Genomic DNA, 15,882 nt, shown 5'->3' with positions numbered 1-15,882 from the left:
ATTTTCTCTGAAAAAGGATCATCCTGTGGTCATCACCAAATTCGTTTGTGGTGCCAGAGAAGTGGAGGTGGATGCAGTAGCCAGAATGGGCAAGGTGAGCGATTCTAGAATCATCCTGGTGTTTTAATTCTCCAACAGAAAATGGGTAAAATGAGTAAAATAACATGATCAGGCATTAAATAGAAATCTGTCTAAAATTGAAAGCAGAATGTGGAACACTTGGTTTTGATTGAAAATGTCTCTCCGAATCAAAAGATCTACGTTGCAGTGGTTTGATTGTTCAGAGGTTGTGGAAAACTTTTTAGAATGTTTTTTAGAACATTGTTATCCCACACACCCACACATAACAAAAACAAGACAACTAAAAATAAAATAAAATATGGCTATGGCAGCTTCTCTTTGGAGTTTGTAACTTTCTTGTATCTTCTTACTCTATCAAGGCTTTATTTATTACCTCAATTTTTGTGGTGAATCCTAAAATTAGAAAAAGATGTGTATTTTGCATTTAAAGTCAGTATAATCTTAATTGTAGCCTGTTTTGGTTTAAATTGACGTCAAAATGTGTTGTGACAGTAATTGCGTTTAAGTCTTCTGATTGGCTGAACAAAGAATCTGCTGCTCACACTCAAACTGAAGCTATCCCAGGCCTGTGTGTGCTCAGTTATCAAATCTAAATCACACACACACACAAACTTATTATGTGATTTGTAAAACGTCTTAACTCCTATTGATATTTGTGATCAATGATCAATTTTAGTCCCACTGTCGTGACAAATTGGGTCTCGTTTAGGTTTAGTAGCTGTTTTAATGCCTGATCAAAAGTTATCACAATATTTAGTTGTATAGCTATTCTGAGATGTTGTAGTTTGTAGCAGGATCAATTTTCTGTACAAAATAAAAGCATGTGAATATATGTAGGGAAAGTGCAAATGAAGTGTATAAGTTAAGATAGTAGATTAATCTGGTATCTCTATGCTATGTCAGTACATCATTTTTTTTTAAATATATTTCATAACCTATATCTTTGGTTATACCAGTACATAAAGCATATAATTTTAAAGACATTAATGGCCATTATAATACAGTTCAAACTACATGTATCATAACTTGATTTGGTAGGAATTGTAAAAAGGCACTAAAAATAGTACCCACTTGTTTGGAGTTCTAAAGACAGTGATGGACTCGAGTAAGAGTAAATAAGTAGTTTGCTGAAAAACTACTCAAGTTACTACGTTACTACGTTACAAAGTACTTTAGTATATTTTAATAATAATATTATACGTGTTGTATCTATTAAAGAAAACGTATTTAGTTTCATATTTATGTTTAAATAATGTAATGTTATTTTTTTATTTCATCTATGTTGATTATATGAAAAGTGAGCAGCAAGATAGGGATAAGAAAGGTAAGTTAGAGTAAGATAGGATCATTAGATGCGCAAGTGAATTTCGTTTTGTATAAATTTCATATTAATTTTAATCAATGTTTCATCAACCAATTGCCTGGATTTAATAAATATAGCAGCCACTATAATCAGGAAGTGGAGACGTGGGTGCGATCAATTGCATTGCTCGTGAACTGAAGCTCGTCTCATAAATGAACCGAAACTCAGCATATAGGCTACTTGTCTCACATACATGAGAAATATATCTATGGAAAGCTTGAAATGTCTACTTTTAAACAAAACAATAAAACTTTTTAAAGTTTTACTTTTAAAAAACGAAAAGAAATAGCTACTCTCTGCTTATATAATCTGAATGAAATGTGCATTTCTCTCTATAGGTGCGTTCACAATACTGTGAAGATGGCGAGTCAGCATCGTCAACTTCATCTTTGCAGCCGAGTCCGACACTGACACAGAAAACACTAGTTTATTAATAAACAATTAAAATGTCTCCTTGCTTAAATTTGACACATTCATAATTATTACTTTTGCCGGTTCTTTGTGGCAAACTTCATGCGTGCGCTTGAGTGCAAAATAGACTAGGAAAGCAACTTGCACTGACTAGTCACTGCTATTATTTTGTCTCAAGATGCACACCAGTAATGTTATTTTCTAAGGCACGTTTATAAAAGCTGCTTAAATGCCCTAATTTAACTAAGGTCTAATCCTGGCTTAATCTAAGCCTTGTCTGTGAAACCGGGCCTGGGTGTTCAATGTACAGGCCGTTTGCATGTCTCATCTTGTTTTTCCAAGTTTGCAATCAGTTGATGATTGGGAAAATAAATAAAGTATGAGCCACAAGATTATCCATGATTTTCAAAAAAGCAAAACTAGATGCAAATAAATGATAGTTAATCAGCTGTTTTAAGTGTGGTTGTCATTACAGGTGCTGGCTCATGCTATCACAGAGCATGTGGAGGACGCAGGAGTGCACTCAGGAGACGCCACACTCATACTGCCCACCCAGACCATCAGCCAGGGAGCTCTGGAGAAGGTCCCAGCCTCATTTACATTCAACAAAGCTTTCTGTGTCCTTTCTGGTTAAGATGGTTTGCACCTTGTTCAGACACATTTTTTTTTTTTTTGCCTTTCCAACACATTTCAAAACATTTTTCACAAGCCTGATCCAAACCATCTTCATAGCGTAGTAATAGTGTACTTTAAAACACTGAATCTGCCACACTTTCCCACTTTTCTCTGTGGCGATTTGGATACTGTCCTCATGAAAAACATAATGCTGAAACCTCCACTGCTAAAGTTTGGATTGTTACTATGACAATCATTGTGTGGTGGCAAAAACCACTGCAGTCCGAGCAGGAAAAATCAAACCTGTCTACATATAACTTGTCGTCTTGCTATCTAAACATATGCTGGTGTCATTCTTAATCTAAAGTTTCTTTCCCTCCGGAATGGTGTGGTCTTGATTGCGTTTTTCATGAGACACAGATGTGACTTTTCATTCTCCTTCAAGCTGAATCAAAGCCGACAGTCAAAAATAGTTTGTGTGTTTGTGAAATCCACAACTTAAAACACATCTGACAAAGCGTGTGTATTCCCAGCAAAGTTACAAACTGTCTCTCAGAGGGCCAGCAGTCAAAGTCTTCTCTTTTCAGCTGCCTCACTTTATCAGAGTTGATATTAAACTTTCTGTGCTTCCTAAAAGGTTTCAAGTTGTACATTTAATTGGTGAATTTTTGACAGGGCATTCATAACTCGGACTGTGACTGATGTTTTCCGCCTGTGCATAAGCAAAGACTTTAAGTGAGGTATTACTTGTTTTTATTTATATATTTATAATATATATATAAATATATTTCTTATTTTAGGTGAAGACTGCTACACAGAAAATTGCTAAGACGTTTGAGATTTCAGGGCCATTTAACACTCAATTTTTGGTGAAAGGCAATGATGTTATGGTAAGTTATTGGTTCACAGTTCTTCATGAAAAATGTGACGATGACTTCAAAATATATGAATTTGAACATTAATTTTTCAGGGCCAGTGGACCAACAACATTTAGAAACATTTTTGATACAGAATGAACTATTTGTCATTTTTTTTCTTCTTTATTTACTCTGTAAATTATATTTTTTATTGAATCATTAGGTCAGGAGGAAATGAATCATGCTAAGCTTTTGAGTTTGCATTCAGCTTTATATTTGTAATTTGTTAAATATGGCTGCTGGTTACTCAGGACCATGTATTTCTGTCTCAGGTGATAGAGTGTAACCTGCGTGCCTCTCGATCCTTCCCTTTCGTCTCTAAAACTATTGGTGTGGACTTCATTGATGTGGCCACCAGGGTCATGGTGGGGGAGCCAGTGGACGAGTCTCATCTGCCCTCTCTAGAAAACCCAATCATTCCAGTCGACTATGTTGGCATTAAGGTGTGTAAGGGAAGTAAGCTGTGATCTAGCAGTTATTGCACATGTGCTCATGTGGGAGAACTTGAGAAGCAGGTTCAGTTGTAGGCTGTGATGTTTTTTTAAGTTTTATGAAAGTTTAACAAACAAATAAAAAAATACATTTATAATATTTATTAAATATTATATACTTATTAATATTATATACACAGACTGGGAAAAGTTCATTTATATATTATATAAAAAATACAATAATATTGTGAAATATTATTACGGTTTTCTATTTTAATATATTTTTTCAAATGTAATTTATTACTATGATGGCAGAGCTGAATTTTCAGCAGGAATTACTCCAGTAAGTCACATTATCCTTCAGTCACTTCATTATAATTTGCTGATTTGGTGATCAAGAAACATTTCTATTATTATCATCAATGTTGAAATCAGTTGTGCTGTTAAAGGAGCTGTATGTAAGATTGTGGCCAAAACTGGTACTGCAATCACTGTATCCCCTCCCCTTCCCCCCTGACTCGAGGTTGCCAGATATGTTGCAGGATCCAGCAGGACCGTAGGCTGCTACAAGGAGCTGCAGCTGTGGTAACTAGAGCAGAGCTGGCAACCCGGATGCCGAAACACTACTGACTTCGTGATTGGTAGATAGGCAGAGGGTGGAGCATCAGGCCAAAACACAACATGACAACATCAACATCAGTTGAGGGCTGCAACTTCACTTTTTAAATGACAATATCCTGGCCGTACTACTGTTGTCAGTGATATAAGTATTTGAAATGAACATGATTTCTTAATGTCTAGTGACACATCAGGGCCATTTTATGATTAATTGAAATACATTTCTTACATACAGCTCCTTTAATCAAAAATACAGTAAAACAGTAATATTATTTCGAAATGTACTACAATTTAAAACTGTTTTCTATTTTAATATATTTTGATGGAAAGCTGAATTTTTTTCAATGTCACATGATCTCCCAGAAAACATTCTAATATTTTGATTTGAAGCTCAAGAAACATTTCTTATTGTTATCAGTGTTGAAAACAGTTGATCATTTTGTTTTCAGGATTCTTTGAATAATAGAAATTTCAAAAGAAAAGCATGTGAAATAGAAATCTTTTGTTCAGGATTCTTTGATGAATAGGAAGGTCAAAATAATAGCTTTTTAAATAAAAAACATTATAAATGCATCCTTGCTAAATAAAAAATCTTTAAAAAATGTTTTTACCCTAAATGTTTGAACAGTAATGTATATTTCCAGCATATTACGTACCACCTTGGGAAGGCACATTCTACCTGTTTGCAAAGTACTGCCATAGATCATTTGTACTGCTGTTTAGAAGTTTATTTGTCTTCTCATATAACAAGTTACTACTTACTGAGCAAGCCAGTTAAGGGTGGGCTTTAAAAGTGATTGATTATACAATTAAATTACTAGTGTTAGTGCTGGTTTTTATCACAGGTTCAGGAGTCCGCCTGAATGATGTTTCTATTCTCCTAAAGTCATTTCCTGTGAAATGATCAAGGAGTTTTAGTGCAATAACCCCAAAGAGGAGCCAATCATAAGGGAATAATCCCCGTCTCCTGCCAGTCTCAAAGTTTTAAATACCTCATTTAGTGCTGAGAGGAATTTTAAACAGCTAACTGGATGTTACCGTTAGGGAGAGATGTATAGGGGATTTACATTCTCTTGCAAGATTAAAGATTCATTCTCTCTCTTTTTCAAATGCATCACTCGTGATCTTTTTCTTAAGTTTCCCATAGGAAAGAAATGCCTTGATGAAGATATCGCTTATACCTCAGTTGTTTCTCCTAGACAGCTACAAGAGCAAATGGAGACTTCAGCTTTTGAATCTTGCGTGCGTGTGTGTGTGTGTGTGTGTATACACACACAATATATATATATATATATATATATATATATGAAGAGTTCAGATGCAAAAGCCTCTAAGTGCCATCTGAAATTTTCTTCTAGAATGATCATTTTTATCAAGCTTGTATATTTAAGTTCAGTAATTTCACTTAAATGACAATTAATAGGTAATCTTCATTGCCATTTAAGTGAAATTACTGAACTTAAATATTCAAGGTTGATAAAAATTCATTCTAGAAGAAAATTTCAGATGGCACTTAGAGGCTTTTGCATCTGAACTCTTCATATATAATAATAATAATAACAATAATAATAATAATAATAATAATAATAATAATTAAGCAGCACAAATGTTTTCAACATTAATATAAAGAAATGTTTAAATTGTTGAAATGTTGAATTTCCATTACAGGAATTAATTACATTTTAAAAAATATATAAAAGTACAAAATTAAAATAGAAATAGTTATTTTAAATTGTACTAATATTTTACAGTATTGCTGTTTTACTGTGTTTTTGACTTGCAGGCTTGGTGAGCGTAAGAGACTTCCTTAAAAAACATTAAAAAATCGTACCAACCCCAAACTTTTGAACAGTAGTTAATACATATTTATTATAATATTGGCTCTTTCTTTCTTGATTTGTGGCACCTAAGAAAAAGTAAAAATGTATGATAAATGTAATAAGATCTTAAATTAATTGTATTAGTTAATTTCGGTGGGAGTAGTCAGGTATGGGATGACACTAATAATATGAATTAATATGACCAAGTCCACATTGGTACATTGTCATGTTTCTTGTTTCCTGGGTAGCGTCTCAGAAATAGTGCACTTCCTGCCTAACAAGTCCCCAATGTGAAGTCTTAACTGCTTTCCTCAGCTTCACAAATGGCTGTTGGAGGAAGGTTGGCATGTACTGAATGAGCTTTTCAAAGTGCATGGACATGCTCCATCTTTGTGTTTCATAAAAGTGCTCGTTATTCTTGTTTGAGAATCTCTGCTGCTCACATTTACCAGGGAACCATGGGTTTTTTGAGAAATGCACTCACTAAGATGATTCTGTATCTCTCAAAAGGTTCAATACAAATTTGCTCACTGACTTTTCTTCCGCTTTCTCTCTGCATTATGTGATACGATTGTGAGTGTATAATATTTGCAATTTTCCTCTTGTAATGTATGCAGTGACCCATTGGGACCAGGAAGGCCTGGTTTCCATACCAACCACCGGCCTTTAAAGGAAGCTCTATAAATTGGTAATGGGAAAGACCACTCTTTGCTACTTCACCAAAGATGTTCTGAGATTCTCCTCGCAGGGTAGTGTGAATCCTCAGGGGGTTCAGTGATAAATAATGTATCTGCTATGATGATGAACTGTCTCTGGAACGGTGCCCGGTTAGTAGTAGTAGTAGTAGTAGTAGTAGTAGTAGTAGTAGAAGAGCTGATAGTGTCCTTCACCTCCACAGTTCAGCCTGGCGGTGGTGCCCACTGGGATTCCTGCCACATTAACAGCCAACAATGCATCAATAACAGAATGTATCAAAGCTGCTTGTTTATTCCCGCCGGTGCGGCTTCCTCTCGCATTTACATACGTAAGTGAGGCTGGCTTATCCAGGGCTGATTAGATGGCTTCAAGGATGAGTTCCCCCTGGTGGCGCGCTGCAGTGGAGGCAGAGGTTGCGTGTTAATCTGTGTCCCGTGTCCCCTGTGCAGGTAATGGGAGCTGTCTGCCTTTAATTGGAGAGATAAGGATGTCACTTCTCACAGGGCAATCAGATCGCCCCGTCACTCGAAAATTGCTTGAATAGAAGTCAAACCTGCTCCCCTGTTGGTCTAGTCCACAACATTCAGACTTTAGCAGTCTCATCATGTTCTATCCAGCTTATTTTTAACTTAAAAGCAGATGCAGCCATTTGTAACATGAATGTGCGAGGCTTCTGGTCTCATCCACTTCCAGTTATTTTTAGCGGTATAAAACTGTACAATTAATATTGCAAACTGCAAACATTTATTTTATTGTATTTTCTTAATTATAAATAAACACTTTTACTGTGCTCTGCACTTGTTATTCTTCGAGTTATTTACCTATAGCAGTCAATGAATCGGAAGTCTCGCACATTCACAGAAAATAGGCTACATCCGCATTGCAAAATAAGGTGGATAAGCTGACTGTCAGTAGCACCCAAAATAAAAACTTACCCAGTATCCTTCTTCACATTACATGTGTTCTGCTTAAATTCAGGTATCACAACCTGACCGTTTTTAAGTCGTTTCATGTGTCCTTTAAGTTTATGTCTCTTCCTCAAATGTTTTTGCATTTTGTCTGCTTATGTTTTGGCCTGTGGGTGGCAGTGGTGAAGCAGGTTTCCTGTTTTCCCATACGCTCTCATTCGAGAAGTTCTCTTATAATCTCATTTTATTGGCAAGAATCACCTTAACAAGTCAAATGCTCTTGAAACCATTAACCCTATATTACAAATGGACACATTAGACTTTCATTAGGCATGTATACATTTTCTCACTTTCTTGGTCCCAGGATTCGTGCTAAACACGGAGCAATAATGCTTCACAGATACGTGTCAGGAAGTAAACAGCATTTGTATCAGATTGCTTTTTTTAAATAAATGGATGCCTACTGTACATCTCCTAAATTGCTACTGTTTCTCTTGCAGGTCTATGTGAACAAAATTATGCTTAAAAGTGATAGAGAAATATATGATTTAATCAGACAATTTTATTGCCTACAGTTTTCAATGTTTTGTGTGAATTTTGAGTAAAAATTGTGTAAAATAAGGATTTAGATTTTTTTAAAGACTTTTTTGTACATTTAATTTGCATATATAACACTCTCTCTCTCTCTCTCTCTCTCTCTCTCTCTCTCTCTCTCTGTATAAATGTGTATGTATAATGCATTGAATAGATCAAAAGTAACAGTCAAGACAGTTATCATTTTCTTTTTAACTTTCTATTAACATAGAATCCTAAAATATATCAGTTTAGATAATTATTGAGCAGCAAATCAGCATATTAAAATGATTTCTGAAGGATCACGTGACACTGAAGACTGGAGTAATGATGCTGAAAAATTAGCTTTGCAATTACAGAAATAAATTACATTTTAAAATAAATTAAAATGCAAAATATTTGTTTTAAATTGTAATATTTCACTATATTACAGTTTTTACTGTATTTTTGATTGAATGAATGCAGCCTTGGTGTATCTTTCAAAAACATTTTGAAACGTTTAAACGGTACTGTACAGTATATGCATTAGCCATTAAAAAAAAACATTGAAAAACTACTTGAAGTTGAATATTGTTATACTCTTTGCTAGGCTCCCATGTTTTCCTGGCCTCGGTTAAGAGAAGCTGACCCTGTCCTGCGTTGTGAGATGGCCTCCACTGGAGAGGTATGGATCTGCTTTAGACACATTGATTACTGTTACATCTGTCATAAAATCTGAAGAGGCTCCAGCTCATGTTTTCATTAGTTATCTGGGAAACAGCCCCACCATCAGGGATAAACAATTACATATTGTCCATCTTTAGCCCTATTAGTTCTGAGGCGCTCGTGGACACCTACATCTAGTTTTTCTGTCCTGCCTTCAATTCAGCAAAGATTATTTTAACGTTTCCACTCGGGCCGCTCTACCTGCTCTCCCTGGCAACGGGAAAACCATAGAAACCAGCCTGGAGGACAATGAAGCAGGAGGAGGTTTTTATCGTGCAGCACTGATTTTCAGCTTTAGAACAGGAAGTATAATATCTCCATCCCAGATTTTATGATGGCCCCATTCTGTCCGTTTTTTCTTCTTCATAATTGTAATATCACACCAGTCTACCTTTATTCAGCAACATTAATAAGTTTGATTTATCTCACCTTGGCTTTGAATATTGTACTAATGGAGATGAATGAATAATTTATCCAGGAGTTTCTGTATGCTGCAATGAATATTTGCAGATTTGCTCATAATCTTAAGGATCAAGATATTTCTTTCTTGCTCTTGTTTTTCAGCAATCTCTTTTGCTCTCTGCAGGTGGCTTGCTTTGGACCAAACATCTATTCTGCCTTCCTGAAGGCCATGCTCTCTACAGGATTCAAGCTTCCCCAGAAGGGGATTCTCATTGGGATACAAGTAAAGGAGATTTTTTTTTTCTTTCCTTAAAGGATAAATCTCAAAAGACTGCCTGCTTTACATCCTCTCTGATTTACACAGTAGTACATTTCTGGCTCGTTTTGATCAGAGCAGGTTGTTATTTCCTCATAAAATGATAAACACCATAATATGAGGTTTTCAAGTAGGAAAACAATTCCTGAAAATATTTAGAGATCATTAATAAGCTTCAAAGTTAGCATGGAAAAATATAAATTCTGTTAGTTTTTTACCCTTACAAAATATAAGATTTATATAAGATTTCCTTTCTTCTATGGAACAAAAAAAAAATTCTGGCTGCTCTTCTATGCAATGGAAGTGAGTAGCGACTAGATTTGTCAAGCTACAGAAATGACAAAAAACACCATAATAGTATCATAAAAATGGTCAATATGACTTGTGCATAATATAATATAATAACAATGCAGTCTGGTAGATTAAACCCACAAGCCTTCATTTCCTATAGAGGAAGACCTTGGACCATCTTTAAAGGGATAGTTCACCCAAAAATGAAAATTCTGTCATCATTTTCTCACCCTCAAGTTGTTGCAAACCTGTATGAATTTCTTTCTTCTGCTGAAAACAAAAGAAGATATTTTGAAGAATATTGGTAACCAAGCAGTTATTTTTCAAAATATCTTCTTATCAAATGTGAAGCCAACAAATCGCAAACATTGATCATCCATAAATGACTACTAAAATAAGAAATTGAAAATTGGAAATGATTGCATGTAAATCTCTCTGAAGCTGCACATGAACATTTAGCAGTCCCGAAGGGGCGAATACAAAATCACATTTATTCACATGAAATACATCCTGAATCACCGTTACTGTGTTTATGTTCTTGCAGTACTCCTATTTTAATTTCAGCGAGTTTCACGTGACAGAGAATCATTCAGAGTGAAATGTCTTTCCATTCGGCTAGTGTGACACAACCTCATTCTGCAGGCACAAGATATATTAAACAGGCTTTATAAAGAAATTCCTAAATGCTTAAAACACAAAGCACTTAATAGTTACGATCTGTTTCCTCAAATGGTTTTCTATAGGCGAAATGTTTTTGTGGTTCATTTTCCTTGGGTGTAACTGTGTGATGTTCACACATCATTATAAGCCTCGACTATGACACTGGAATTCAGAGGCTTTGTTTTATGTTTTGATGTAATATCATCATCGGCATGCCTTCTTTCATTTCCTCCCGTGCTCTCTCAGATGTTTACGATTCATGCCCACTCTCAGCGTGGAAATCAAATATCTTGTCAGGGTCATTGACGATGCTCAGACAGCGTTGTGTTCTAATGGAGTCTCTGGTATGAATGAGAGCATGAAATTCCCATTCGAAAACAAACCTCCGGATTCTGTAGACGCTACCTGCCTGATGGCCGTACCTGGGGACTGCAGATCTGACATGCTTTTTAAAGCCTGATTACCAGCCTGTGGTTAAGTCTCCGTGAACACAGAGCTGTGCTATTGATCTGGAAGTGCTTAGAGGAAGACTTTTCTTCTAGAAATAGTCTGCTGCTCTGTGTCCATCCACACACAGACTACCTGACCTTTTGGCTGTGATCTTTTTTTCTGTCCGACTATCTTTTTCTTTCTTTCTTTCTTTCTTTCTTTCTTTCTTTCTTTCTTTCTTTCTTTATATTTTTCTTTATATTTTTCTTTATTTTTGTCTCTAGCATTCATTCAGGCCTAACTTCCTTTCCACTGCTCATCAGCTTCATGAGGAGGGCTTCAAGGTGAGTCATTCTCATCCACATCCTTTGTTGGGTTCAATATACAGTTGTTTTAACTGTCGTGAACCAATAAAACAGCTGTTGACAAACTTTAGTAGTCTTTTTCTTAGCTGAATTACATCTCACGTGGATAAAGAACAAATCTTCTTCTGGTGTCCTGTCTTTAGCTGTACGCCACAGAGGGTACGTCAGCTTGGCTTAATGCTAATGATGTTCAAACTATCCCCGTTGCTTGGCCGAGCCATGAAACCAATAACACACCATTACCAAGCATCAGCAGGTGAGTACTTTTGCCTTTTTTTTTCCAAATGTATTTTTATTAGCGCTATAAATTGATTCAATATTTAAATAAAATATTTGTAAAAAATGATGTGCTATACTAATAAAATATTATTATTATTATTATTAATAATTGCGATTTAATGACAATATTTCACACTTCAGCTCCTTTAAGGAAATAAAATATGGGGTTCTATAATGGCTAATGCATATACAGTACCGTTCAAAAGTAAGAAGTCACTTATGCTCACCAATGCTGCATTTATTTGATCAAAAAAACTGTGAAAAATGTAATATTTTGAAATATTATTATAATTTAAAATAGCAGTTTACATTTTAAAATGTAATGTATTCCTGTGATGACAAAGCTTAAGTTTTAGCATCATTACTCCAGTCTTCAGTGTCACATAATCCTTCATAAATCATTGTAATATGTGACCCGATCTGGCGAAATGAGTCGGAAGTCGCAACGTTCCATTTTAAGATATGGGCCGATTATGTGGAAAAACAATGAAATAATAGATTTTTGAAAAACATTTTTTTTTTGCTAAAATCCAAAGAACAGACATTCAAAAATAATCTCCTAAAGTTTCGTAGTCCAGATAATTGAGTAAAGATATTTAAATGACTATTAAAGTTTACAAAGTTTTACTAAATTCGCTGAAAATGAATATTGCTTTTCTCAACTCCTCTCGTCACCTCTGAGCATTTCCCGGGAATCCCCTCAAACGTCTCTGCTCTCCAAATATGGTGTTTCACGTTGTATAGAAACAATCAAAGAGCTTAGAAATGTACACAAACGCTGATCATTTGTCAATGGGAAGCCCCGTTTCGACTGACCGGCACGCGATTGGTCCAGCCATCCTCCTGTCAGACTCGTAGCGCTATGTGTAAACAAGCTAGCAGATCTCCTCAGAAAGATTAAATATTATTAATTTGAGAAATGTCGCTGTCAAAAGAGAGCAAAGTCGCCAAAAAGTCGCCAAAAGTGTTGAAATCACTAGAGGCTTCTAACCTAAGCTCTGCTGCTGGTCATCAAGAGTGGCTAAGGCTAGTCAGTGATTTTTTTGGATCTGGAGACGTGTCATCCTCTGATGACAGCGACAGCAGTGACAGCCCTGTGGTATTTATCGTGTATGGATGTGAGTGAGTGCAATTATTCTGTGAGTGTATTTATCTGCAAGGAGAATCCATTACAATGTGTTTGATTTATTTTAACCCAATATTTAACTGTTGGTATCTCTGTTATGAACGTGTTAAACTATTATTGTCAACTAGCCTACACAAAGGTTCTATTTCCTTGTCTCTCTGCCTCTCTCTCTCTCTCTCTCTCTCTCTCTCTCTCTCTCACTCACTCACTCACTCACTCACTCACTCACTCACTCACTCACTCACTCACTCACTCACTCACTCACTCACTCACTCACTCACAAACACACACACACACACACACACAGACACACACACACACACACACACACACACCCTCTCTCTAGGAAAACTGTAGCACCTCTGTTCAATCTTTCTGATTTTAGTAAATGTTTGTAAAAGTGCCTTTTAAATTATTTATTAAAATAAAAACTTTAAAATAATTTGAGCTTCAGCCTGGTTTAATAGCATATATTAATGTCTTTGGTCAAATTAAGCTGTACAATAAATAGTTTACCCCTTTAAATGCAATGGATTTTGAAAGATATCAACAAAAAACGGGCAAAAAACTTTAAAAGCGATTTTCTCAGGTTTTCAATTGTAAAAAGAGGACAGACGACCATAATTCAAATGTGTATATCTTTACAACCATTCAAGGTATGACTTTGACTTGGATATCATTTGAAAGCTTATGGTCTCCTCTTTCCATTAATACCAAAATCTCAATTTTGAAATTTGGGTCACTGTGACTCATTTTGCTGGATCAGGTCACATATAATGAAAACATTTCTCAAGAAACATTTCTTATTATCAATGTTGAAAACAATAGTAAAAAAAAAAACGTTTTAAATGTTTTCAAACGTTTAAACGTAAATATGTAATATATGTGTATCTATATATTATATATATCACCATTAAATTGATTCAATTATAAAACAGCCAGTAATGCTGATGAAAAACATAGTTACTTTATAAAAACATAAAAACTATGAGTTAGAGTGGTATTGCATAATCCTGAAACTGATTGTTGGCTTTTATCGGAAACATTTAGCTGTAACAGTCACGGATCTGCTGTTATGAGACTCAAGAAGCTAAGCCTGTCAACAGAAGATCCAGTCACCTTTTTGGCATTCAGGCATATTTGTGTCACTTATGTTAGCATTCTGCTCTGGTGCACAGCTCTGTTGTAGCAAAATGCCTTCAGACACTGCATACTGAGATACAAGTATGTCTGCTGTCTGCCCTCAAGGGTTGCAGTAAAAGGCCTTTACCATTTTGTTTTAGTATGAGATGTTTACTAAAGTTGGATCACAGATTGTTTACTAAAGTTGTGATTCAGCTAATCACATTTATAACTAGTCAGTGGGAGCTTTTAACGTAGCTTCACATACAGTATATTATTTGATTTAGCATTTTTGATTCTTGTATTAAGGCGTATACCCTAAATAATGAGTAGCACTTTTGAAAAATGGAGAGAATCTGAAAAACTGGTTTATTTTACAATGAATTGGTTGGCTCATGGGGGCAAAAAAATTATCAAGTATACCTTTTGAAATTTATAAAAGGTTTATAATATATCACTCTTTGCATTATGCTCTGAATAGACTTGTCAGCGAAGGACACATTGACCTTGTGGTCAACTTACCGAATAACAACACCAAGTTTCTCAAGGATAACTTCCAGATCCGGAGAATGGCGGTTGATTACGGAGTACCTCTTATCACAAACTTCCAGGTCAGCCTTGTCTCTTAAATGTACCATGAATTATTTTGGTTCTAGTATTAAATACCCGTTTCCCTTTTCTACAGGTTGTAAAGCTGTTTGCAGAAGCCATTAGGTATTCCAGTGACTTAGACGCCACCAGCCTGTTCCACTACCGCCAACGTGAACCCAGACTGTCGAAGAGCTCCGCTGCATGGTTAACTTGTAACCTCTAAAACAGGAAACTCAAAAGTTACCCGAGGTGGTGTTATCCAGTCATTGGGAGCCATTTGAACAGTTACAAGCATTTTAACAAACATGAGTCTAACTAGACAGGGCTTAATAGTAAGGGTTTTTCAGCTGGCCCAATCAGAACAGTACAGTGGTCTCACTGGCCATACTTCTTTAGTAAGTTTTTTTTATATTTATATAATTTGACATAATTTTATTTCATTTATTATAATTATACTACCAGCCAACTGGTTTTTAATGTTTGTGAAAGATTTATTCGATCAAAAATGCACTACTCCAGTCTTCAATGTCACATGATCCTTCAGAAATCATTCTAAATGCTGATTTGGTCCTTAAACATTTATTATTAAAATGAATTCATATTTGATTTAATTACAAAAATGTCATTCCTTGACAGCTATAAATTCATATCAACACACTTTTGCAGGAAAACACTACTGATCGATCCTTATTGTTGAGCCCTGCTACAGTTATTGTAACAATTACAAATATTTATCAATGTTTGTCCACTTCTCTTGAAACTGTGTATATTCAATGTCTACCTTGTCTTGACCAACAGACCAAGACAAGCTAACTATCCTTAACTATAACCATACTGCTTGTATCCAAAATCTAGTGGGCTGAATGTGGCACGTGAGTGGGTTGAGACAGAGCTTTCGAAGCTTTCTGGCTTTTCTTAACACTCAGCACTGTCTGTTCAATGTACCAAAGAGCGAGAAACTGCTGCTCTCAGCACACAATAGCAGATATGCGTGTGATAACACAAAAAGAAAATGGTTTCTATGAATGTGTCCATGTTTGTGCCTGTCTTACCAGAGTGAGAGTGGAGGAAACATCTAGACTTCATTCCTCAATAAACATTACAGAAAGTTATTTTACGCTAGAGCAGATCTTCAAGTACAGGTCATCTATAATTAACATGCT

General features: G+C 35.5%; 1 protein-coding gene across 2 annotated transcripts in view; it reads left to right on the top strand.

The window, feature by feature from the left end:
• Nucleotides 1-15,096, top strand: part of cps1 (carbamoyl-phosphate synthase 1, mitochondrial) — a 45,941-nt gene extending 30,845 nt beyond the window's left edge. For both annotated transcript variants that reach the window (XM_079882022.1, XM_079882021.1), the window contains exons 29-38: nt 17-94; nt 2,331-2,438; nt 3,271-3,360; nt 3,660-3,830; nt 9,023-9,097; nt 9,725-9,823; nt 11,521-11,580; nt 11,745-11,857; nt 14,610-14,739; nt 14,814-15,096. In XM_079882022.1, coding sequence (XP_079738148.1) covers nt 17-94; nt 2,331-2,438; nt 3,271-3,360; nt 3,660-3,830; nt 9,023-9,097; nt 9,725-9,823; nt 11,521-11,580; nt 11,745-11,857; nt 14,610-14,739; nt 14,814-14,942 — 1,053 coding nt within the window. In that variant the 3' untranslated portion in view covers nt 14,943-15,096. The remainder of the gene's footprint in view (nt 1-16; nt 95-2,330; nt 2,439-3,270; nt 3,361-3,659; nt 3,831-9,022; nt 9,098-9,724; nt 9,824-11,520; nt 11,581-11,744; nt 11,858-14,609; nt 14,740-14,813) is intronic.
• Nucleotides 15,097-15,882: the final 786 nt, after the last annotated feature.

This window comes from Squalius cephalus (assembly GCF_949319135.1).
Source record: "Squalius cephalus genome assembly, chromosome: 9".
Taxonomy (NCBI): domain Eukaryota; kingdom Metazoa; phylum Chordata; class Actinopteri; order Cypriniformes; family Leuciscidae; genus Squalius; species Squalius cephalus.
The sequence above is the reverse complement of the archived record's forward strand: the minus strand, read 5'-3'. Positions and strand labels throughout refer to the sequence as shown.